General features: G+C 38.9%; 1 protein-coding gene across 1 annotated transcript in view; it reads left to right on the top strand.

Annotated features, from left to right (window-relative positions):
• LOC104401715 (inositol 1,4,5-trisphosphate receptor type 2) overlaps positions 1-23932 on the top strand; it is a gene marked incomplete at its 3' end in the record, with an annotated part of 114899 nt that overhangs the window by 68392 nt on the left and 22575 nt on the right. Inside the window, exons 22-30 of the mRNA XM_010009388.1 lie at positions 4770-4963; positions 7799-7931; positions 8669-8726; positions 10245-10410; positions 12372-12545; positions 17628-17717; positions 17867-17992; positions 19165-19287; positions 20844-21044. Of these exons, the coding sequence (XP_010007690.1) occupies positions 4770-4963; positions 7799-7931; positions 8669-8726; positions 10245-10410; positions 12372-12545; positions 17628-17717; positions 17867-17992; positions 19165-19287; positions 20844-21044 (1265 nt within the window). The remainder of the gene's footprint in view (positions 1-4769; positions 4964-7798; positions 7932-8668; positions 8727-10244; positions 10411-12371; positions 12546-17627; positions 17718-17866; positions 17993-19164; positions 19288-20843; positions 21045-23932) is intronic.

The following is a 23932-nucleotide window of genomic DNA, read 5'->3' as shown; positions in this document are numbered from 1 at the left end:
CAGCTGCCTTTGACAGTTGTTTTTCTTTCTGAATATGGTATTTTGTCACTTACCATCCATACTGTATAACATAACAGATTGTTGTTTGCTTTTATAATCTGCTTTTAGAATTTTTGCAACCAGTAAATGACTTATCAAGAAAATATGTTTATGTAGAAAATGAAGTGTCAAATTACCCACTGTTTCGATTACTTGGGTGGGTTTATTTTTTCCCCATAATTGACTCCTCTGAAAAGTCTTTCTTCTCAGAGAGGCCTCTGTGTTGTGAATTGTGCCAAATTGTATGAGATTATGTGCTACAGTTTTGTGACAGAAACTGATATTCATTAGAAAGTTGTGATCACTGTAATAACAAGTAATGAAAAGGGGATGCACAGTTGTCTTTTCAAAACATGACAGGCATTCTTTTCTTTCCTCTTCTTTCAGTGCCTGTCAGTCTGCAGCTCCTTTAAATTACCACTTGTGTTTCAGTGATTTCACTCTTCCATTGCCTAACCTTGTGAGACCATACATTCAACAGGAAGCATTCCTAATGGATTCACTGCTTATGGAAGGGTCTTTGCATCTGACTTGTCTTGGCAGAGGGAGGAGACAGGGGGAAGAATTGGGATGAGGAAGGGAAAGTTGGAAAAATGGAAGAAGATTCATGGAGAGTGTCTCATGTTCTTGTCCCCTGTTGGTCAGTTATAGTTCTGAGCAACTTTGCAGTGGTTTGCTGGTGAGAGAAGTGGTTGATTGCACACACTGCCACTGTACAACATTGCAATGGCCATTCTCTCCCTGGCACATTTCTCAGCCATATATAAATGTTAATACCTTGATCTTAAAGAAGACAACAAATGCTGGTGGTCAGCACATTAAGGGTGGCAGTGCCATATGAAGGCACAACTCAGGCTTCTCTTCAGATATCTCTAGCAAAGTCCATGCGAAAGTAATCAGGGTTCACATCTATTTGCTATCTCTCCTCATTTAGTTCGGTTAACTAGCTGAGGCAGTAAGTTAAGTTTTCCTTGGGCATTGGTATTCAGGAAGCATTTTTGAGCTGTAACTAAGATCAGAGCTCTGTTATTTTAGTCATTCTGTGTGTAGGTACTAAGAACTTAAGTCTCTTTTATTGAGCAGGTGTATTTTGTCTTGCATTGTTGCAAGCTTAGCTGACATGCAGTCAGTCACTTTTTAAGCCGCAGTAACCTTTCTGCATGCCTTACCTCAGAGACTCATACCCTTTCCTGATGAGATAACTGTATTAAAACCAAGAGAATACAAAAGCATAGCAAGAAGAAACAACTCACTAGCAAGACTGCTGCTGGCCCCTCATGTATGTGAGTGACAGATTTAAATCCATGCTGCACATGGTCTAGACTTCCAAGGCTGGACAGATAACACTGAGCACAATGAGGGCTGGTTACTGGGGGTTCTCCTGGAAGACAAGCTGCTGCCCATTCTTTATGTACATGAATGATTCTTATGGCTTCTTTTGCAGAAAAGAGCACTTCCTCCCAGTGTTGAGATGAAGTCAGCTGTTTCATTACCATGCATGAATGTGCTGGTTGTCTGCTGTCTGCTCCTAAGAGATGGTTGAATTTCATCAACACCCTTCAAAATACAGCTGTTAAAATATTATTCCTGAAAAGAAAGCTGAATTGCTCCAGTTGCTGTATTTCACTCTGGCAACATTTTCCCCAAGTCTGCTCTGAGTTAATTGAAAATAATAGTAGCATCAGACAGTTAAAAAGTTTTCCAATATGGGTTTACCCATGACACCTTGTTACTGACTGAAATATGCAGTAGTGAGTCACTAACCATTTCAGCTGTAAATACTAAGCTGCATTAAGTAGCCTTTTCTCTCACTAAAATCCTTTCCTATGCAATAACGAAATACAGTTTGAAATGGCAGTGATAATAAGTGCCACCTTAATCCTTCTTTACTTTCCTGCCTATAGCTGTTTAAATCAATTGCATGAAGGTCAATAGTAAAGGATTGTTGTGAACAGAGGGATTATTCTTATTACTGATGCTGGTGGGAAGTAGCTTCATAGCTACTGCTCACCGTTTTGTACCATCTTTTACCACCAGTGTTGTATGGGTAGGGGAAAAGGACAGCAATCATCCCAATTCTTTTTATTTCCTAGATGCTTTTGTGGACTCCGTCACCACATTAGCTGAGAGCTTCCCAGTCTTTGTTATATTAGGCTTCTCACTGTCCTTTTTAGAGATGGAGAAAGTAGTCTCGTTTATGGAGGTGGTCCTGAAAAGCAGAGAGGGTGACTAATTCCTCAGTCACAGAGGGAATTGAATCCCCCTCCCTTCAGTGCATGTGCAGTACCCCACTGATAGCTGAGAAATAAGCGAGAGGCATGCTCTAAGCAAAATCCCAGCTTGCTTTCTCCCAGAGCATGAGGTCCATCTAAGATGTTGTCTGACTCCTTGTCCAAAAGACACTACCTTTTTTTGTTAACTTTACACTGAGTGGACTTTAGTTTTGAAAGGTGGGCAGAAACTTTTCAAGATGAAGTGGAATTCTTCGTCTCTCATTTAGGACAAACTGCAGTTTTCTCAATTTTTTGAGAAGAGTATCTTCTGGACTTCTCTTAGACTTCAGTGTTTTCACTATCAGCTGGTAACCCCATTGGCTTAAGCTGTTTTATAAAAAATTCTTGAGCTTTCCAAATAGCAGTGCCTCTATTTATATTCACTTCTGTACAACTGCAGGAAAGGGATGTTGTGAGAGAGAGGGTGATGACTTTTTAGCTGAGATGTAAAGTAGGGGTATTGCAGGTCATGAAGCAGCTGCACAACCTGTAGGTCTCGTCATGGGCTTACCAGTCAGCATAAAGTCAGGATGATATGAATGAGGGCATTTATTTCATGGCTTGAAGACAAAGAAAATGCAAAAATTTAGTTTAACTGAAGCTACTTTAAGGCTTGAAGGTCCTCCACTTAGTAATCTAGCTTTATACAGGTGTACTTGAATGATGGTCAATGCAAATAAATGTTTAGCACACCAGAAGAAAAGGGGCAAGGAGGGGAAGAGAGAGAGATCTATACTATGTTATTCCCCAGCTGGTTTATTTTATCTGGAAGGAAAATGCACCATTTTCATTTTGCAGCAAGAAGGGTATTCAAAATTATTTTATTTGCTTTATGCTGGTATAAGCAGTTGGAACTCTCTCTGCCTGCCTAATGTGAGGGTCTAAACCCTGGTTTGACATCTAGCATTTTTTTTTCTTGACATCATGGAAAGTCAGTAATACGGGTTGTTTCCCTCTTTGTAGGGACTTGAAGTACTATTTTCAGATGACCAATTCAGAGTGATTGCACACCAGACCAGATGCCGAACGGGACCTCAAATGTGACACTAATCTCTTACTCACTTTAAACAAGCAAATTCTTTGTGTGTTTTCCTTTTAATTCTTTCCCTGCATGTAGTACTTGAGTTCTATGGGTTGGAGAAAGAAGGGCGTAAGAGGAGGTTATTGCTAATACGATAAAATACAGCTTTGGCTTTTTACAGCAGATTATCTGGAAAGAGGGTCTCTTCAATGTGAGTAAAACTTGTCAGTTGCATGGTGACTGAAGTGTACTAAAAGACATACAAGAACTATTCACGTTTACCTCAGCAAAGCTGTATTTCCTCCATTCTTTTGTTTGCCTTTGATGTAGTCTAGGTCTTGGCATTGTTTCTGCAAAGAGATGCTGTCATTCCCTTCCTTTTTTCCATTCATTCAGATCTGTACTTTGCTAGAAAGAAAACTAAGTCAGGTAGGTAGGAAGCATGATTCTCTCACTCTTTCTTTTTCCAGTCTTTGGAAGAAGATAGTAATTGATTCACTGAGATGCTTTTCATACCAAAGTTCACTATAAAGAAAGACCAGTATGATCTTGGTAGGTTTTGCTGGACTGGCACCAGTCACAGGTATCATTGCAACTACTCTGGATAAAGTTTCTTGCCACATGAGTGTAAAATACTTTTTTTCCCCCAGGTATAACGTATGCAGAGCACTGTGATTATAGATACTAGTTTGACCTTCAGGACAGCCTTTAGGGCCTGACATTCTCCTGAGACCTTTTTGAAGGGGATTGGTTGACTAGTTGTGTCAGTTGGCTTTGGTTTGTGGCCTGTCATTTGGACCACATACAGAGAATGATCAGACTTGCACAGCCTCAAATCTTTACTCTCTTTTACTGTGACATAGAAGATATTTGGATAGTCTCCTTCCAGCTTCCCATGTGTCCACAGAGCAAGGTCATAAATTGCAGCAATGGATGAAATAAATGAAATACCAATAAAAGTTTTCTAACAATAATATATAGTCAAGTCCTGGAATTGCCTTGGGATGCTATATAATGTGGAATATAAATGCTTAAGTGGTTTTAAAAACAGGTTAAACAAACGGAATTGGTCTTAGATGTAGATAATATGCCTTCAGACAAAGGAACGGATTAGGTGAACTACTAAGATTTCTTATGCTCTACATTTTATGATTTCTTGAACATGTTAACAGACCTGTGGAAATATTTTGGTGTTTTCTATCTGCTGACCTGTAAGAAAGGATCTGGAAAACCAATGTAGAAAATTTGTCCCTAAACCATTGGGTAATTTGAATGAATTCCTTCTTCTGAGTTCTGATCAGGAATGGAGGGACTTGTTTTTCATTATGCCTGTTAGGATTGTAAAGGGGTTTGACCACATGAGTGTATGTGTGATACATAGTTTTGCAAGCAAGCTTTACTCATGACAAATACACACATTTTTGTTTCATGCATAGGAAACAATGTTATGAGGACCATCCATGGTGTAGGAGAGATGATGACTCAGATGGTGCTGAGCAGAGGATCTATATTTCCCATTAGTGCCCCTGATGCACAACCAAGCGTTCACCCAAACAAGCAGGCCAACACCTCAGACAGTGAAGATGTGATTGTAATGGACACCAAACTGAAAATCATTGAGATTTTGCAGGTAATAATAATTGGCAGAATATTACATAGTAGTCATTTCACAGTTCTTTACTTATTCACAGAGTGGTAGGCTCTGTTACCTACGTTCCTACTATTCACTGGGCTTTTCTTTTTAAATATAATACTGATAGGAGGGAGAATTCTCTTCTATGTGAACAATTTTACAGTTGTGGTCCTCATTCTGCTAACACCTTCTGAGGGAAGTAGATGCTGTTGAAACCGTCACGATTAATTGTGAAAAGACAGAACTTGTCCTTTATTATGCCCCACTAATGTGTGGGGAAACTGTGCCGGTTTCTAGTCTCATTAACACTCATTTTACACTGGGGTAGCTTGCCTGACTTTAGTATTTGACTCTTCTGTTACAATAGTTTGATAAAGAGAAGAATTGGACCTATGCCCACTGCAGTCATGCAAAGCCATGCACTTTTGAAGGTGGTTTCAGATTGGCATCGCTAGATTGGGAATAGTCTGTGGGCTGCTACAGTTCTCCCAGCTGAACTGACAAGCTGTATAGCACTAGCATGCCTCCTGAGATACAATTTTCACTTTGTGCTATTAGTAAGCGAAGTGGAACACATATTTCTATGTATCAAGCCCCAGTTTCTGCAGTGCTTTCTGCAGTACTTTTGCCCTAAAGGAATGTTCCTGTGTTTTCTATAAATTCTGTGGATCTGTTTGTACCCTTGTCACTTTTGGAGGATTCAATTTGTTCTGACTGCTTATAAATGATTTAAATTACCTTAATTACTCATCATCTGAAAGACTATCAATTGTTAGAGTATCCTCAATAGTGCATACTTTGGTTCCAGAGTTTCTTTGCTTTAAGGCTTATGGTGAAGTATGGCGTATTATGAAGTTGTATCACCTAAATAATACCATTAATGCCTATTGTTTCTCATTTTCATTTTTTTTTTCCTTGACTGACTTTCTCTCCATACTGTCTTGCTTTACTGGTTGATGCCTACTGGATGATTCTAGGACACCAACCTCATCCTGTGCATTCCCTGACTGCTCACAGGCAAGGAAATCACATTTTGGATCATCCTTTCCTTTTTCACCACATGTCCAGTGCAAGAGCATCTGGGATTGCAGAGCATTTACTCCTAATTTGTTCCTTAATCTGTGGTTTGCTAGTTATGGTTTAATCACACAGTCAAATTACTGCAGATTAGCAAATTGTCATATGTTTGGTGAATCACAGTAAATGTGCATATATATGAATTTAGTTCACAAGAAATACAAACTAATTTAGTTAGCTTTACAATGCAATGAAGGAGGATTAATTTAAGTAGTATTACCTTTCATTACGGTGCTATAATCCTAAAAGACAAGTAAGAATATTTTAGATTTGTTGAATTATGATGCATACCTAGTACAATGGTGATTAAAGCTATTCTGTTCTAAGAAATAATTCAGTTTATAATAATTTAATTCTCAATATATCCTCTTATTTCTCTAAGTAGAGGCATTTTTTATTTAAGAGTTTTCATCCTGCCACCAGCCAGAATTAAACAGATGGCCTGATAGACTTAGTTGACTTAGGACATTTTTATTTTTAAAAATCTTGTTTCTGCAATTATAGAGTAACTTGATCATGGAACTGAAATTTCCACCTGCTTTTTTTTTTCCCCCCTTTTTTTTTGAAGATTTTGAAGGAAAGATATTGTTTCTTGAACTGGCATTTTAGTTGCATTTAGATGGTGTAGTCTTAGTCAAATCCTATTGCAGTGTTCTGGGTCTGGGAAGCTTGTCTGACTCTAGTTAAGAGATCAAAGAAACAGGTTGCCACCATTTCCCAAGTCATCACCTGTCACCTAAGTCTTGGTAACTTAACATATGTACTTTCATCCCCACTGACTGAAAAACAAGTTAAACTACCTTAAACCTGTTTCAGTGTATGCTTGCATTTGCTGTGGGCAACGAGCGTAAGTGTGGGAAACACTGAAACTCAGTGGATAGGCAGTCAGTTATTGAAGTGTCAGATGTATATGTGTCAGCCATTAAATTGCTACTGTTTCCAGCCTAGCTATTTTCCTGACTGTTCCAAGATAAAAGCAACACTTCCAGCTTTGAATTAGGATTTTTCCCGTATGAGTTTCTGATTTCACTGAGTTTCTGAGCTGAGGAAGAAAAGGCACCAATAATCACAAGAAAGCAGAGTGTTGGGTGAGGGGAAACTCTGTTACCATTACGGTGCTAGCTTCCAAAACCAAACTTCTTATTTTTGCTGTGTGCTGGCAACACTATTGGAAGGTTATGAAGAAAATGGTATTTGCTGCTCAGGTCCTCAGCAAGCAATTACCAATGTAATGAAAGACCCGACCATGCTTGTGCTTCACTCCATGGGAGCCTGGAGTTACCACAGTACCACTGTGCTTGGCTGTCTAACATCTGAGTGGGTGAGCCGTGAGCCTGCTGTCTTCCTTCTCAGCCCCACTCCACTTCTTAACTTCATGGGGCTTTAGAAGCCCAGCTAAAATACAAAATAACTGTTTTCAACATGGGTTTGAATTTACTGGTGTGGCTCACAGGCAATGAGGGCACGGCAGTGTGCTGGAGACCCTGGACAAATCCAGGCTGCTTCTTAGTATTCAGCAGTCGATAGAGGGTGGAATTCAATACGTCTCAACATGGTCAGAGTGAAGAAGGAAATCACTGAAAACTGATGAATGTAATGGATTCTTCTATTTTTTTATTTTGTAATGGACATATTTACTTAAAATAATGGACTTTCAATAATCATGTATCCCCGTAGGTTCCACCACAGAAAAATCCTAACCCGTATTAGCAAACATCAGAAGAAAAGTCATGTTTAAAATGTTTTTTCTTGTAGTTTATTCTCAGTGTTAGACTGGACTATAGAATATCCTACATGCTGTCTATCTATAAGAGAGAGTTTGGGGAAAACAACGAAAACGTTGATTGCTCTACAACATCCCCGCCTGACACACCAGGGATTGCCTCAGGTAAATGGTGCTGTAGTATTGCAGTGTAAAATAATTCTGTGAGGACTGTTGCAAACCATGAACTCCTCTAGACCAGAAAGATGCATGTTGCTTGAAGTTGAAAAGCTTATGGAAAAACGAAAATTTTAAGGAATCCCATAGAAGGAAGATTTTTTTAGTGGCCTGTCCTCCTCTAGCAAAAATGTGATTCTATTTTTCCATTATGACAATATATTTTCTTATTTGTACTCTTCCCAAAACATTGCAAAATAATAAATGCAGTGGAGGGTAGGTCATGAAGAAATGGCTGGTGTTGGATGAAGGCTGATTTAAGTGAGGTGAATGTGGTATGGGAATGGAGTGGCTTTCCTGGAGCATTCCCATGCACACAGAAGTGTTTAAAAGGCTGACTACTGTTTCTGTGACTCATATAAAAACCCAAAATTAAACATTTCAGATTCTGTGTCATTTGTGGGTGCCCCGAGGTGACCTAGCACCATGGGGCTCTGGTTCATCACTACAGTTCGGCTCTTTCTTAGTAATAATGATAGTAATACACAATTCAACTCTGCCCCATGTCCTGTTTCTTCTCTACTACTCTTGCAGATAGTGAATTTTACCTAGTTGAGGAAAGCGTAGTTATACATTCACTTGATAATATCTACTTTAAAGAGTTTGAGAGTTCCATTTTGCTGTGTAGATTAAACAGTGTCACTGGCTTTTTGCTTCTTTATTTTTTGCTTTTTATTTTTTTCCAGCAATTGTTCCAGATATAGATGAAATTGCAGCTCAGGCTGAGACCATGTTTGCTGGCAGGTACACTCTCTGAAATTTTACATCTCTGTGTATATCTGTTTGTTCATGTTGATATTTCTCATGGTCAGTTTCTCTTTATTCTGTGCTTATTTTCAGCTTTTTTCCTTTGGCTGCTGCTTATTACATAACCTGTACCTAGACAGGAAAGTGCCAGAGATCTGGATTTCAAACAAGCAAACAGCCCAGTTGGTATGGGTGGCCATGGGACTGGGGATGACCACCCTCTTAGTTATAAGAGAGTTAGTAGGTTTTTGTCATGTTTCCAAAGGCGGCCAAGGAACATTGTACAGGCGTATTGAGCTAAAACATACTAATTATTTATCTTATAATGCCTCACATGGGTGCTTGTCCTGGGTTTAAAGAAACTCCTTTTTCTGGTGTTCTTTGTGGCTGTAGCTCCAAATTTCTTGGATCGGTAGATTACTGTTGACCTTCAGTATTTCTCACGGACCACATGACTGGTTGTTGTTGCACCTTGTGTTTGAAATTGTTTAGAAATTGATGTCAACAACAATCTCCATCATATGACTCCTCAAGTCAGCTGTGGACCACTTGCCATGATCTTCTGGACCACCAGGGGCCTGTAGATCACAAGTTATGCTTGCAGAGTTTTGGAAATCATTTCAGCTGCACTGTGAACATAAAAAAAAAGCATAGAAAATATCCACGCTGGAGAGTTATTACCATTATCACTATGTTGGTTTAATTTTATGGGTATAATTATAATTATAGCAGTAAAAATGAATTCCATTTAGACAAGGCCATAGACTTCAAAGTTTTTCTTGGAGCTAGAGAGAAGGATCTGCACTATGGGCACTCTGATCTTTCCTCTTTCAGTCCCTTATGCATTCTCAATCTTTACCAGCATAAGCAATGCCTCCAGTCCTCTCCCTGAACTCCCATAATGTAAAACAACACACAGCCCTTGGCATCTGCATCTTTAAAATTAACAGAGAGGCTGAATGGTTTCTTGGAAACATTATTTCTGCTTTGATATGTTAAGTGTAAATCTGCTTTCTGCCGTTCCAGATTATGAATATGATTCCAGAAATATGATGCTTTTGGCAATTCTTACTATTTTTGAGCTTATTTTTTCTTAAATGAAATTTTAATAGCAGATGAAAAGGGAAGGAGTGAAAAGGAAAGGGCCAAATTAATCTCTGATTAAATGCTGTTTACTTCAATTAATTTGGATTGGGGATGAGCTTGGGACAACTTATTCAAGACTTAAATGAAGGTTTTTGCAATATGGATTTTATTCACAATATTTGACACGTTTCATACATACTTACTTTCGTTCTGCAGTGTCCATTCCGCTACAAGATTGCTGCAACAGCATATAACTGTAGAAATGAAGTTCTTATAAAACATGTCAAATTGATGTTTATAGTTTCCTTCCTGCAGCATATTTGATTGGGTTTTAAGAGCTCTTTCAAATGAAGATTGTGTCAAAAACTTCTATTTTTTCTTATTTATTTTACCTAATTTGGTCCTTTTTCCCCCTTATTTCTGTTTCAGAAAGGAGAAGAATGCAGTTCAGCTTGATGATGAAGGGGGCAGAACTTTTTTACGGGTCCTCATTCACCTCATCATGCACGACTACCCGCCTTTGCTCTCAGGTGCTTTGCACCTGCTATTTAAGCACTTCAGCCAGAGAGCAGAAGTTTTGCAAGCATTTAAACAGGTATGGGCGGGCATAGCGTTATTCCAGAAAACTGACTGCAGGGAAAGCTTTTCCAAAGGCGGCTTTACTTTTCTAAATCACCATTGATTATTTCCTTACAGGCCCAAATTCAAGAAAGGTTTGTTTGTTTGTTTGGTTGGTTTGTTTTGATTACATTTGATCATATTTGCTAATGCGTATTATGATTGTACACCCAGAAATAGATATTTCTGGCATTGCATCCATTACTGAAAACATAGGTCCATGGTGGCAGCTGGGACACACACACATCTCACAGTGAGACAGTGATCCCTCAGAGACAGTAGCTTGTGTTCTGCAAGCAGTGCACTGGTGTCAGCAATAAGGCTTTCTTGTCTTCAGGGCTGCTTAGGCTGGTTTAAAGCTCTCTTGTTATTTGTGTGGTGTTTCTAGTTCTAATTCAGGTGTCTTTGCATTGTGCTCCACTGCATGGTACAGATAGGCCCAAATAACAGGATGAGAGTAATGGGGCCAAGCCTGTTTTCAGCTTTTATTCTTTCTGCTTGATAACAGTGCATGTGCAGGCTCCATGTGTCAGTGGATTAGGATGGGGAGATCTGATGTCATGGAGCTGGGTGACAGGGACATCTCTTTTACGTAAGCCTCTGTAACACATGTTGATAACACCCTCTAATGCTTATTTCAGGAGTTTGATAGTGTGTTGTCTCATCGTTATGCAAGATGTGGAGGTTTCTCTTGTTTAAAAACAGATTAATGATAAAGACCTGGAAAGCATTTGTTTAATGTTTTGCAGTGTAGTAGAAAGGCCTCCCACCAGATTGTTAAGGTTAGGCCATGCCAGTTAGTTGCATAAATAGCTGTTATTCTCAGGTCAGCAAGGACCCAGTAGCTTAATATGTTTTTGTAAAGGATGGAAATTGGCAAATAACAAAAAAAGCCTGTAGAGAACATGGAATATGATTGTCTGTGGATGAGCAGCGTTTATAAATTCTGTAAAATCCCAAGGATTTACCAAGCTAAGAGAGAAGATGATGGAAACTTTGTATTAGGAAATAGTGAATATTAGCCTGCATGTCGTGATTTTTTAAAAAAATAGAATGTCCCTATCATTGTTCTTGTCTGCCATGTGACCTTAATCTTTTACGTAAGTGTGATTTCTTAATAGCGCTTATTGATTTACAGTAAAGATTGGTGGTGGTTTTGGGGAATATTATCTTCATTAATAATCTTAATAGAGCAAAGAGCATTACCAAGAAAGGAAATGTGTAGATTGTGTTAAGTCAAGAACTACAAATGACAGTGAAAAAAAACCCCAGATAATTTGAGCAGTACAAAAAAAGAAAAAATTAATCTTAGTAAGAAGCAACCACTCCCATGGGAGATTACATGAACCTGAAAGCCAGTCTGTCAGCTATAATCAAACAAGTTTTTTAAGCTGGCCTAGCAGTGTTAAAATCTGTTATTTTCCACTATTTGATTATGGTGATGTAGGTGATCATTAAAGTTGCCATTCTGACCCTTCTTTGGATATCATGATTCCTTGTCATACCACCGTTTTTTCTTTTTTTTCCTTGTGAAGTGCTGTGCTGATGGTATAAGCTATTTCTAACTGTATTTCTTTAATACCATGTAACTGTATTGTTTTAATGCCATGAGGATCATAATCAGTGCATCAGCACTAGCTCTGCATAGAACTCAAGAGCTTGTAAATCTGTTTGGTCTGAAAATGTTTTTCAGTATATTAAAGAAGGTGAGAGAATTTTGTGAATTTTATAAACTATCTTGTTTTAGGCAGCTACAGTCTCTGGCTCTGTTAAATGTTCTTGATGATTGAGGGCTAAAAATGCTGTGTGTGCCATGTTTCACTTTCATAAGGAAGGTTACATAAAGCATGGCTTAGAATTGAAACTGTCAAGCAAATTACCCAGGCATAAGTGCTGGTGCTACTACTGTAATAGCTTTACGATTTTCTGTATTTCCAGGTTCAGTTGCTGGTGTCTAATCAAGATGTTGATAACTACAAGCAAATCAAGGCTGATCTTGATCAGCTACGTCTGACTGTAGAAAAATCAGAATTGTGGGTTGAAAAGAGCAGCAATTATGAGAGCGGAGAGGTGGGCGACAACCAAACCAAAGGGGGAGAAGAGCCAATAGAGGTGGGTTTAAAGACTTTCCTGTTAGAATTGTTTCAATATTGATAGGTAGTTTAATGAACAACTGCAGATTTGTGGTCTGGTTAATCAAAGTAGCAAAGTGAGATTGTGCAGGATTCTGGCTGACCCTTAGTAGTTGATAAAATAGGAGATAAAACCTCTTTTATCAATGTGTTCAATATTCTCTCCCACTGCTTTTAGTAACTGCATTCTTATGCCACAGAGCTACCTTCCTTCTTGACTAGCAAACAAGCTACAGTGCATGGCATCACTCTGTGACCAAGGAAGTAATCTAGGGATCATGTGTTGGTGGCAGTTGTGCTGACTTGCTAGAAGGAATCACAGAATCACAGAATCGCAGAATGGTTTGGGTTGGAAGGGACCTTAAAGATCATCTAGTTCCAACCCCCCTGCCATGGGCAGGCACACCTTCCACTAGACCAGGTTGCTCAAAGCCCCATTCGGGCTTTGGACACTGCCAGGGATGGGGCAGCCACAGCTTCTCTGGGCAATCTGTTCCAGTGCCTCAGTACCCTGAGAGTAAAGAGTTTTTTCCCAATATCTAATATAAATCTACCTTCTTCCAGTTTAAAGCCATTCCCCCTTGTTGTATCACTACATGCCCTTGTAAAAAGTCCCTCTCCAGATTTCTTGTAGAAGAAGTAGTAGACAGTATCTGTTCCTGCAAGGAGGGAAGGCGAGTGCAATCAAACCCATATTTTCAAATATTACACAAGTAATTCCACTCTCCACCAAACATAAGACTTGCCTACGAATATTGAGATTCTGTAGGCGCAATAATATTTTGGGGTTTTTTGACCCTTATCACACCAGAAGTTGAGATACTTTAGAACTTGAATCTGGAACCAGAAAGACCTGATCTTTGAAAAAAAATTATTTATTTATTTTTTTTAACTTCTGTTTTTCAGTGAAAGCTGAGGTCCTCATGTAATTACATAACTCCAGTATGAATCTTAAAGTGCAAAGTGTTGCAAGGGTTGCAGTGGTTGAGGTTTGTGACATAACAGTAGGTAGAGCAGGTTTTCCCACCAGTATTTATTCCCACTTTTCCATTTCATCAGAGGAAGTTTGGGGAGATGATCAACTGCCATTTCTTACACAGCACTTTCCTTATTCTCTTCCATGGTAGAGTCTTCCCTTGTAGTGAGAAAATGGACAAGGAAGCCACCAGAGGAAGCTTAGTAGGGAGCCAGTGGAGTTTATACAGCATTGTGAAGCCAATGCATTCAGGAAATGTAGGAGCCATTGAGAAGAGACAAGATGTTTGCATATTTCTATGACATCCACTTGGTCTTTCAGATGGGAAAGCAGGTCTTAGGTGGCTTCATACGGGGAAAAATCCAACATTTCAAGGGAGAATCCCAATTTCTCAGGATAGTGCAGGTCCTACTCTTCCTCTGATATAACTTAGCTGAATTTAAATGTCAGAACTGGGGAGGAATCTGGACTTTATGAGCTTAAATATCTGGGTTTTCGTATTTTCTCAAGCATAGCTGTAGCAAGAAAGAAAATGTTCCTTTATTTAATGAATGGAAAAAGTAATGGGGAAACAGGATACAGGATTGCAGCAGGATATTTACAAGGTTTTATAGCTATAATAAATTATAAAAGTATAATAAGCTCCTTTTTATTCCTATGGAAAGCCCTGATGGCGAAGAAACTCCAGGAAGAGGGGAGAAAACAATGTGCAGAAGCGTTTCTAAACGGGAGATTTTCAGTGGTGGTTTGTTTTTTTTTCCCATGAGGCATCCATGGGTCTGTGTGGATTAGCAGTGCTTCAGTAGATGCGTGATATTATCTCTGGCACATCTGAGAGACTATTGTGTTAGAACAGTAATATGTAATCTGCACAACTGGTTAGATCATCTGGTGGTGATTCCATGAGAACCGTGCCAGGTTACAATAGCTTAGAATCTGTTCCATTATTTTTTCCCCTGTTAAATTATTCTTTTAACAGTCAGGAAATGTTTATACCTGGAAAAACTATTTTAGTAATGAATACTCTCTCTGAGATCTCAAGTCAGACATAAGAGGTGAGGTGCCGGTTATAATCTACAATGTGTGAAGCAGGTGGCTAGCTTCGAGCAGATAAACATCCCTGTGAGATCCCATGCTTTCTTGGAATGGATGCTAGGTATTCAGTACTGAGCTGGATGAACCTCTAGATCTCTAGTGAACATGCTTCATTTGCCTATGCTTAATTTTTCACTAACAACATTAAAGTGTGCACAACGGCTTAAATTACATTCCAGAACAGTCTTATGTGAAGCCCAAGTTTCCGTCCTTGCTGAAGCACTTTGCAAGATTGGCTTAAGAATTTAAAAAGAAATAAAATGCACTTTTTTTTCCCCTTTGGCTTCTGAGCCTTTTGGGGTAATTGTTTCCACCTTTCTATCATAACTCTGAGGAGGGTAGAGACCTCTTTTTTTTTGACAGTCATTTGACTCCAGAAATGGTATTTGTAGAAAAAATTAAGTATCCAGATTTTTCCACAGGAAAAACAATGAATCTTACATCCACCCATGAAGGATCTTCTTGATAAGAACTGGAGATCAGAATTTCAGGAAGGAGTGCTTGGAGTTAGGTCAGACATAAATTAGACACCATATACGATTTGGAAGAAACGCTGGAATTGATGTCACACAACTGAGCTTTGCTTGAGAAGGGAAAAGCAGATACAGCCTGTTTATTTGGTTATCTCTAGTGTAAAGATGTTACGAGTCTGTATGGATACCATAGGCTATGGAAAGTGTGGTCTTTGTTGTCCTGTCACTGGAGAATATGTTGGAGGTATAGCACCAGAAGCACAGATATGAGGAGGAGAAACAGGCAGTCTTAGTGGAAGGACTCTCAAGTGAAGCTGGAATGTAGTGCTGTGGCATTTATAGAGCTTCTCATCTTTGCCATCCATTGAGAAAGTTCAGCAAGGTTTAAAACTGTACAAACTTTCAGCACCCTCAAGCACCTGGTGTTCCCTTGCTCTCTTCTTTTTCTGGTCTGTGGCAGTTTGCTTTGGTTCTGGGAATGTTTGAACAAACATCTTAAACGTCATATATAGGTGGAGATTGTGAACTGGAACTTCCAAGAGTGCCCCTTGTTCCCCTGGTTAAGTAAATATAGCCTGTAGACGGCAAAACTGTGCCAGCGTGACACTGCCCAGTGCTGTCCACAGCTGTCCTGATGAGATGCGTGAGACTCTTTCAGTGGCAGGGAACTGCTTGGACTCAATGCTGGAGTCTGGACCTACATTTTGGGGCTAGAAAGAAAGGATCCTAAGACTGATGCACAGTGATTTTCTGGGAATTTTATGAATAAAGGAAATAATCTTCTTCAGAAAATATCATTTCCTAAAGGTAGGGTTCTCAGAAGAGAACCTTTCTTGGTGTGATGTCTATGACTCCCTGTCCCCTATGGAAAAGCGTGACAGAAAATGTCCATCATAGGGCTTAACGAGGCAAGATATGCAACCGAGTGTCTCTGGTATCCCAGTGGTGTGATTATCTCTTGATAAGTACATCCCTGGAATGCTCTTATGGGTTCAATAAACAGGCTTTTATTTTGTTAAGAGAAAGGATAGATTCAGCAGTTTAATGCTGATCAGTACTTCCAGATAAGACATATAGTTCACATGGATTATAAAACTGCATTGATTGAGGAAGAATGCTGGTAAAAGTAACAGGTAAATTAATCTTGGTTAACCCAAAGTCCCAGAACGGAGGAGAGTGGTTAATTATAGCAAAGAGCCTGAAATACCTTCCAAAGTATTGATTCAAACAGCTAGAGAGAAGGCAGCATGCATGCTAACAAACCTAAACAAATAAAAATCCACTGTTGTTGCATAGATCAACATGACCATGCTGAACAGCAGTGCTGACACTGTTATAAACAGCTTCCATGGCCAAGTGCTGCAGCTGTTCTTGCCCCACTGGAAATTCAGACCAGATGGGATTTATAGAACCCCTCATCTTCACCATCAGCTAAGAAAGTTCAGAGAGAGGTTTCAAGATGTATAAACATTCAGACTGGCATGCACGTGTGTGTGTTAGCCTGATTTTCTTCTGTAAAACAGTAGGAAGTTTGAGGACACAGTGAAACTCAGAAGTGCACCTGTTTCTTCTTTTTTTCATGCTATTACACTGGTTTATATCCTTGTGGTTATACTGTGAGGCAATCTCGAGATCTGCAGTTTTTCTACATGCTTAATTTCAGCATCCAAAGTCCAATCTTTCAGTTCTTTGTGTTTCCAGTTAAGAAAGGCTTCCCATAGCTGGCAGCTGAAAACAAAACAAAACACCGCCAGTATTCTAAGTGACAGCATTTGTGTGGATGTTCTTCCATGTTTTGACTGAGATATGCATGGAAAGGTGCGTGGGTGTTGGCAGTTACTTGCGGACTTGATTTCTCTTATTTATCATACCCAGCTGGGGATTTCTAAAAGCCAAGGCCCAGAGCATACAGCGTCACAACCGGGTGTTGCAGTTTAACATAAGGTTCTCATTTGGTTTTAAGCCCTTTCCTGCATCATCCAGAGATGAGCACACAAGTATCCTCTTCATGGGAGGAACATCTCCAATGTCTCTCTGCTACTTGTTCTGCCGAGAACTTCACCTTACTTCTCTCAACTACAGAAGTCATCTTAAGCTCTTTCTCCAGACTTTCTAATGTTCACATACAGAGACTTTGTAATCTTTCCAGCTGTACTAGAGGTTTTTGGAACAAGTGGTGCTATTGAAATATACTTATTGTTCCTATTCTCACAGTATCAAAATTCCTTGGGATGTCTAGGCTGTCCTTTAGGGATGTATTCTTTTTTAGGAGGATGAGAAGCATGTACACGATGGTAAGTGCCTCAGATCATGTTGGGAATTTGAAACAAAAGAAGGGCTTGATCGTGAACTTATGGACCAGTGGATAAAGAATAAATGAGTCTTTTTCTTTATTACATGTTATGGCTGTTCCCTATAAAGTGCTGTAATACTTCTCCACTTACTGTTATTATATATAGTTAGTTCATGTAGCGGAAATTGCAATAGATCTTCACTTGTTGTGTGTTCTTTGTTATAGGAATCAAATATTTTGAGTCCAATACAGGATGGGACCAAAAAACCCCAGATAGACAGCAATAAAAGCAATAACTACAATATTGTTAAAGAGGTTGGTATACCTGCTAAGGAACTTACTTCACATACTTGTTTGATAATTAGATTTATTAACTATTAATATATTTTTGTTTGGTTTTGTGTGATATGACCACTTCTTTGTTGTTTCCTCCCATGCTTATTTATTTGTTTGTTTATTTATAGATTTTGGTTCGACTCAGCAAACTTTGTGTTCAGAATAAAAAATGTCGGAATCAACAGCAGCGATTGCTGAAAAATATGGGTGCCCACCTGGTAGTCTTGGACCTTCTGCAGATACCCTATGAAAAGGTTATTCTCATAATTTTAGTGATAAAGAATGTGAACTCAATAAAGGGCAAGGCCTCAAGTAGCCCAAAAATCAATGTGAATATTTTTTTAACTGAATTCAGTCAAGTACGGTACAAATGTGAGATGATGATGCCATTTTCTGCCTGAAGAATAGTGGGTTTAGGCCTAGGTTTAATATGGCTGCCTGCATAGAACAGGTTTTGTTAAGAATTTAATGTTTACAGCCTCACGTACCTGGATGTCGCTGAGCTATCATCCCAATCCTCAATCAGGCAAACCTTAGATCTGCAGTCACTGCACAGTAAGAAGTATTGATTTAATGGAGCTTCTGGCAGGGTACCTGAATTCCACTATCAGGTGCTGATGTGAGTGCTGCCATAGATACACAAGATGGGCAAAAAGCTTTCAAGGATCAAGTCTGAAATAATTTATTTTTTATTGTGGTGGAGACTTCTAACCTAGTGTTCCTTGCAAGTTTTTCAGAAGATAATGTGATTTTGCACTGATTTATTGGCATTGAACATACAAATGAAGGATCTAGATAGCCTTTTATAGATCACGTCTTTCTAGATCTTGTAGAAAGCATTGAGAGGAGATAAAGCTCTTCTGGGCTACGTTTTCCTGAGTGTTATATACTAGTGTTACAATATAGACACTGGGTTCAACTGTATTCAGTAAAATAGGTGTATTCAGGACTGTATTCAGTCCATATAGGTGGTTCATCAAATCATAGTTAGAATACTATATGAGAGGAAGATAAAACAGAGATGAAACTAGATATGTATTTGTGTAGGAGTGTGTATAAACATACATATTCATGTAGGTGTACACACACAAGCACACATACATCTGTTTCAATATGTAGCTATATAAAAGCTACAGCTTTCAAAAGCTTAAAATGAGTGCTTTTAAGCTAAGAAATGATAACCGTGCATGAGGAAATCTTACCTTTGAGCTTGTGCTCTTACCTGTGACTCCTGATGGTCAGGTCAATTCAGAATAAGGTACAGTCACTAATGGTCTCTGAAGAAAACTACACCAGTTTCTTTTGCCAAAGGAGGAATTCCTGTCCTTTAAAGACCCAGGAAATTTGGTTTGTTCCTGTCTGAATTCACCTTAACAAGTATGTTTAGATATGCCCATCTGATTTCATTTGTCTTTTCTCTCTGCAGAGCGATGAAAAGATGAATGAAGTTATGAATCTAGCCCACACTTTTCTTCAGAATTTCTGTCGAGGAAATCCTCAGAATCAAGTTCTCCTCCACAAAAATCTCAACTTGTTCTTAACTCCAGGGGTAAGTTTTTCATTTTAAGGAGATATTATAACTAGAAATAAATTTGGACTTGCTGAAAAATGACAGTGCTAAATAAATAACTTCATTAGATTATGCCCTCTCTGCCTTCTCTTCTCTGTCCTTCCTTTCTCTCCCTTATTGTTGCTCATTATGTCATTGTTTTTAACGTTGTCATTTTAAAAGTGTAAATCATTATTATCTGTGGGGTTTACTGGAAGTATCTACGAACATGTGTCACATCATCACATCATGTAGCTTGACTCTGATCTTATTCACCCTAACTGACTCACAGTCAAGGTAGTAGATGCTGTGATGGTACTGTCATGAAGCGTGTGCGACAGCTGAATCAGACCCATAGGGTTTTGATGATAATGATTCCATTTGAGGCAACTAGTCTAAGATTTGATCTTCTATGAAATTGTTGTCTTTATTGTAAATCTCTTTGTCACGGTCCTTTTGTGTAGATATGTATGTGTGTGTTTACAGATACAGTCATATAGTATGACACCTTGCTCAACGGCAGATCTACTGAGCAAAACACGCTTTTATTTGAAAGAGTGGATTTAGGGTTGTAGACTCATGTCTGCATACATTGGGAAGCATTTGTTCTGTTAATTTTTATTTATGGTTTTTTTGGTGAAGTTAGTGAAAGGCACTGAGCTGACCACAGTGGGCATTAATGCCCAGACTCCATCCTGTCCAACACTGATGCTTAACTTGAGTGCCAAGTGTAGAGCCTGGGGTCACTTGCATTTCTGTTCTTTTGGAATTGATCTTCTGATCATCCCAGTTATGGTGCTTTTGTTCACATTGTGGAGCAAACTTGGTGTGGATTCCTTTCAGATGACACTAAACAGAAAGGTGTACTCTAGGAGCACACCAGACCCTCATAAGCTTTAGTCCAAGGGACCAAACTAGATGAACTTTGAAGCAAAACTCCCAAGAAGACATGAAGTCTGGATGCTGGGTCCCCAGCAGCAGACCTTCTTGCTACAGATCTGTTTCTCTTGTACTATGCTACTCACCCATAGAAACATAGCCTTAGGTTCCCTCTGTAGTTAATGTGGAAAGAGATGTTCTTTCAGAGTGATCAGACTTCATGTGCAATGATTTGCCTGCTGGAAATGCCTACCTCTGTCAACCATAGAGGGAGCCAGAGGTAGCTAATCATCTTTCTTGGTTGCCTCAGTGAGAAGTTTGATATGAGTGGCATGAATGTGGTCTCAGATGTCTTGCGTACTAAAGTCCCTACAGAGTGCTCTAGCAGCATCGTGTGTGTATATGCATGTCTTTGCTTCCACATAGGCACAGATTTTGTTAGGGCACACAAAGGTCCGCTTTAGGACCATTTTATGCTCATAAGAAAGTGTGGCGGAATTCCATCACAAATGAAAGCTAGGCCCCAAGATCACTGCTTAATCTCTGGGCTGGTGCACATTGGGCTTTTCCTTTTTCTTTACCAATGTGCCCTTCTCTAATGTAGACTCCTGTGAATCTTTCAATCTCCAAGCAAATCTGCTCTTCTTACAAGGCTGTTTTGATCTTAATCTCTTTAGCTCCTGGAAGCTGAAACCATGCGGCACATCTTCATGAATAATTACCTTTTGTGTAATGAAATTAGTGAAAGAGTGGTGCAGCACTTCGTACACTGCATTGAGACCCACGGCCGTCATGTGGAGTACTTGCGTTTCCTGCAGACCATTGTGAAAGCAGATGGCAAATATGTGAAAAAATGCCAGGACATGGTAATGACAGAGGTAAGTGAAGGGTTCATATGTTAATCACTGGTGGATGTCTTTTTAACACACTAGTATTTTGAGGCTGCTTTTTCTGCTCTTGATACCAATGGGATATAATGGCATCATCGTTTTAGAATTGTAAATGGTATCACAAATAATGAATATTTTAGCAGACATCTTTTGGAGCTTAATCTAATTTTGTAAGGCCATCTGTATAACTACTAGAAAGAAAACATGAGTGTTAGCATGGTGATACAGAGATGTCTATTTGTAGATGATGTAGCGTGGAAATCTCAGAGTTACATAAACCTTCTTTTTCCTGTACTGTAATTTAAGATCCCATTTATGCACCAAACTTACCATATCTTGACATGGTTTTGCCATGCAAGAGGCTCTTACCTCTATGGATTTGTCTAAACAGTGTCGCAGACCATTTTTTTTAGCATGTAACCATGTAACAATTCTAGGTACTAGTTTCTGCTTTTGTTTCTTTTGTTCCAGAGCATTTCAGTGAGGGTCAGTAGCTAGTTAAAGCTTAGCTAGAGTCAGAGTCCGACCCAGTAAGTTCCATAGAGTGTTTGTGGACAAATCTCTATGCCAATAAAGCTAATAGGAAAATATCTAATTGATTTCTTTGCAATTTGGATTTGATATATAGCGTGCATGATAAATGAAGTCTTCAACTTTCAGACACTCATGTGTTTAACTGTAATTATGTTAGCAGTTCAATGAGATTAATAAGTGGTAAAATTGAATACGGTGAAAAGTCCAGGTAGAATCAGAGTCCAGGGAACACTTTTCTTTACTTTTTGTTTGTTTGCTTGGGTTTTTTTGTGTTTCTTCACAAAGGAAACAGAGATAAGCTCTAGTTGTGGCAGGCACAAACCCAAACTGCTGAAAATTTGTTCCACAGCAACAAAGAGGAAAAACTTCTAATTAAGAAAATAAATTTTCAGCCTACATGAATAACCTTTAATGGAATCTACCTCAACCTTTTCAATTTGACTGAAGTGTTTTAACATGTAATATCAATTACAAGTCTTTGATTTACATAATTCAAACAGTTCTTATACCTTTGTGCTTTTAGACTTTTCCCCTTCCACCACAGCTTCTTGTAGGTTTTTGCTTCCTCATCTGTCAAAATTTTTAGATTTTTCTCAATTTCAATACATTTTGTTACTGACCTCTAATAGCACAAAGATAAATTGTCATAATGCATTTCCAAGCTAACTGCATGATGAAAATTGAAATGAATTTGGATGTGGCATTTACATCCTGAGTTCTGCAGGAATTTTCTGGGGGGAGGGAGCACTCCTATTTTGATGGACGAGGGTAAGATGGTCATCTGCTTTAAAAAAAATGTAGGAAATTGCAGGTAGTTATGATCTGTTAGAAAAGGGTGCTAACAGGGAAATTTGCATGGCTTTTAAACAGAAATCCAACATAAAGGGGACAGTGTAGCCAAATGATTGGAACTTGCCATGTAATCAGGACAGTTTCTCAGTAGACAACTGAGATATACTTGGTGACCTTAAACAAGTGGTATAACTTCTTTTGTGCCTCCAGATGTAACATGTAAACAATTTACCACAAGGCAAGACAGTGTATGAGCATAAAACATGCCTCAATTACTCCTGTGTTTTCTTTTACTCACAGAAAGTATATTGTAGATTATTCCTGTTTACTGGGAGTAAGGGATAAACTGGTCATATTTACATGTTTTAGAAAGTGCATACAGATGAAGGAGCACCATTGCCAAAGAGCACTCTCATAAAATACGTTGAACATTTCCAATCTGGCTTATTCAGTCGTTCTCATATCCTCGGTCCCCCTGTCTGTAGAGTGCTAGTAATGATGTTTACCAACCTGAAAGGTTCCTTAGGGCACTTTTTCTCATTACAAGCATGCTTTGAGGTTCCTGGAAGAACACTGCCTATCAGTGCAAACATTATTACAAAAGGGAAAGCAGAATTTACTTTTGAACCAGATCAATGTGGCAGCAGAGTTTTCTATTATCTATATATTCTAGGGAGATACATCGCAGACCATCAACAGCTGCTCCAACACTGACCAACCTTCATTATACTTCCACAGGGATCTTGTTGAAAATACACCTTCGTGGAAGAAAATGCTGCTGGGTTTTGTTTTTTTGTTTTTTTTGTTTTTTTTCTCTCCCTATCACTGAGCTCCTGATGCTCAGTGAGAACTTTGGCTGACATTGGATATTTCTCTTACTTTTCTGCTTTTAAAGGGGCATTCTTTTCTCTGCTTGGGTCAATGTTTGGATTCCCTTTGTAAATCACATTTAAAAGTGAATAACTTGGGGAAAGAGGATGATGCCACCTTCTATCCTTGCATTTATGATGATTACCTTGTCCCCCTTAGCTTTTCTTTTACTGATGCAACATCATCTGCTTCTGTTTGTGGTTATTCAAAGTCAGTATGTAGGAAACATGCCATGCAGGACTGTGTTTCATATTCACTCTCTCCTGGTATTTCCTTATCGTACATCAGCGATAGGTACATGAGAAGATGAGGGGTCAGTTTGACTTCGTATGTTAAAATATTTTCTTTTGCCATTGAGTGCAATGAGATTAATGGTATATGGGTCCTTGTACTGTCTCCTTCCTCTTTCCCATGCACTTGTCCCTTTAAAATCTATTTTTCTGTACTGTGGATTGTCCAGAAAATGTCTGTTTTGAAAAAGCAAGAGTAGAAACGTTTTAGAAACCTAAAGATAAATGAGAAATAGGAATTGCAGGAAAGACTGAATTCACAATTCACCCAATTGTCAATGTCAAAATGTGCAAGAAACAGGGAGAACACGATCAGAGATGCTGTACATTCAAAATTTGAAATGTTGAAACCCTGGAATGTGTAGAGAAATGTTTCTTGACTTTTCATTG

The sequence above is a fragment of the Nestor notabilis genome, unplaced genomic scaffold, assembly GCF_000696875.1.
Source record: "Nestor notabilis isolate BGI_N333 unplaced genomic scaffold, ASM69687v1 scaffold4432, whole genome shotgun sequence".
NCBI classification, from domain to species: domain Eukaryota; kingdom Metazoa; phylum Chordata; class Aves; order Psittaciformes; family Psittacidae; genus Nestor; species Nestor notabilis.
The sequence above is the reverse complement of the archived record's forward strand: the minus strand, read 5'-3'. Positions and strand labels throughout refer to the sequence as shown.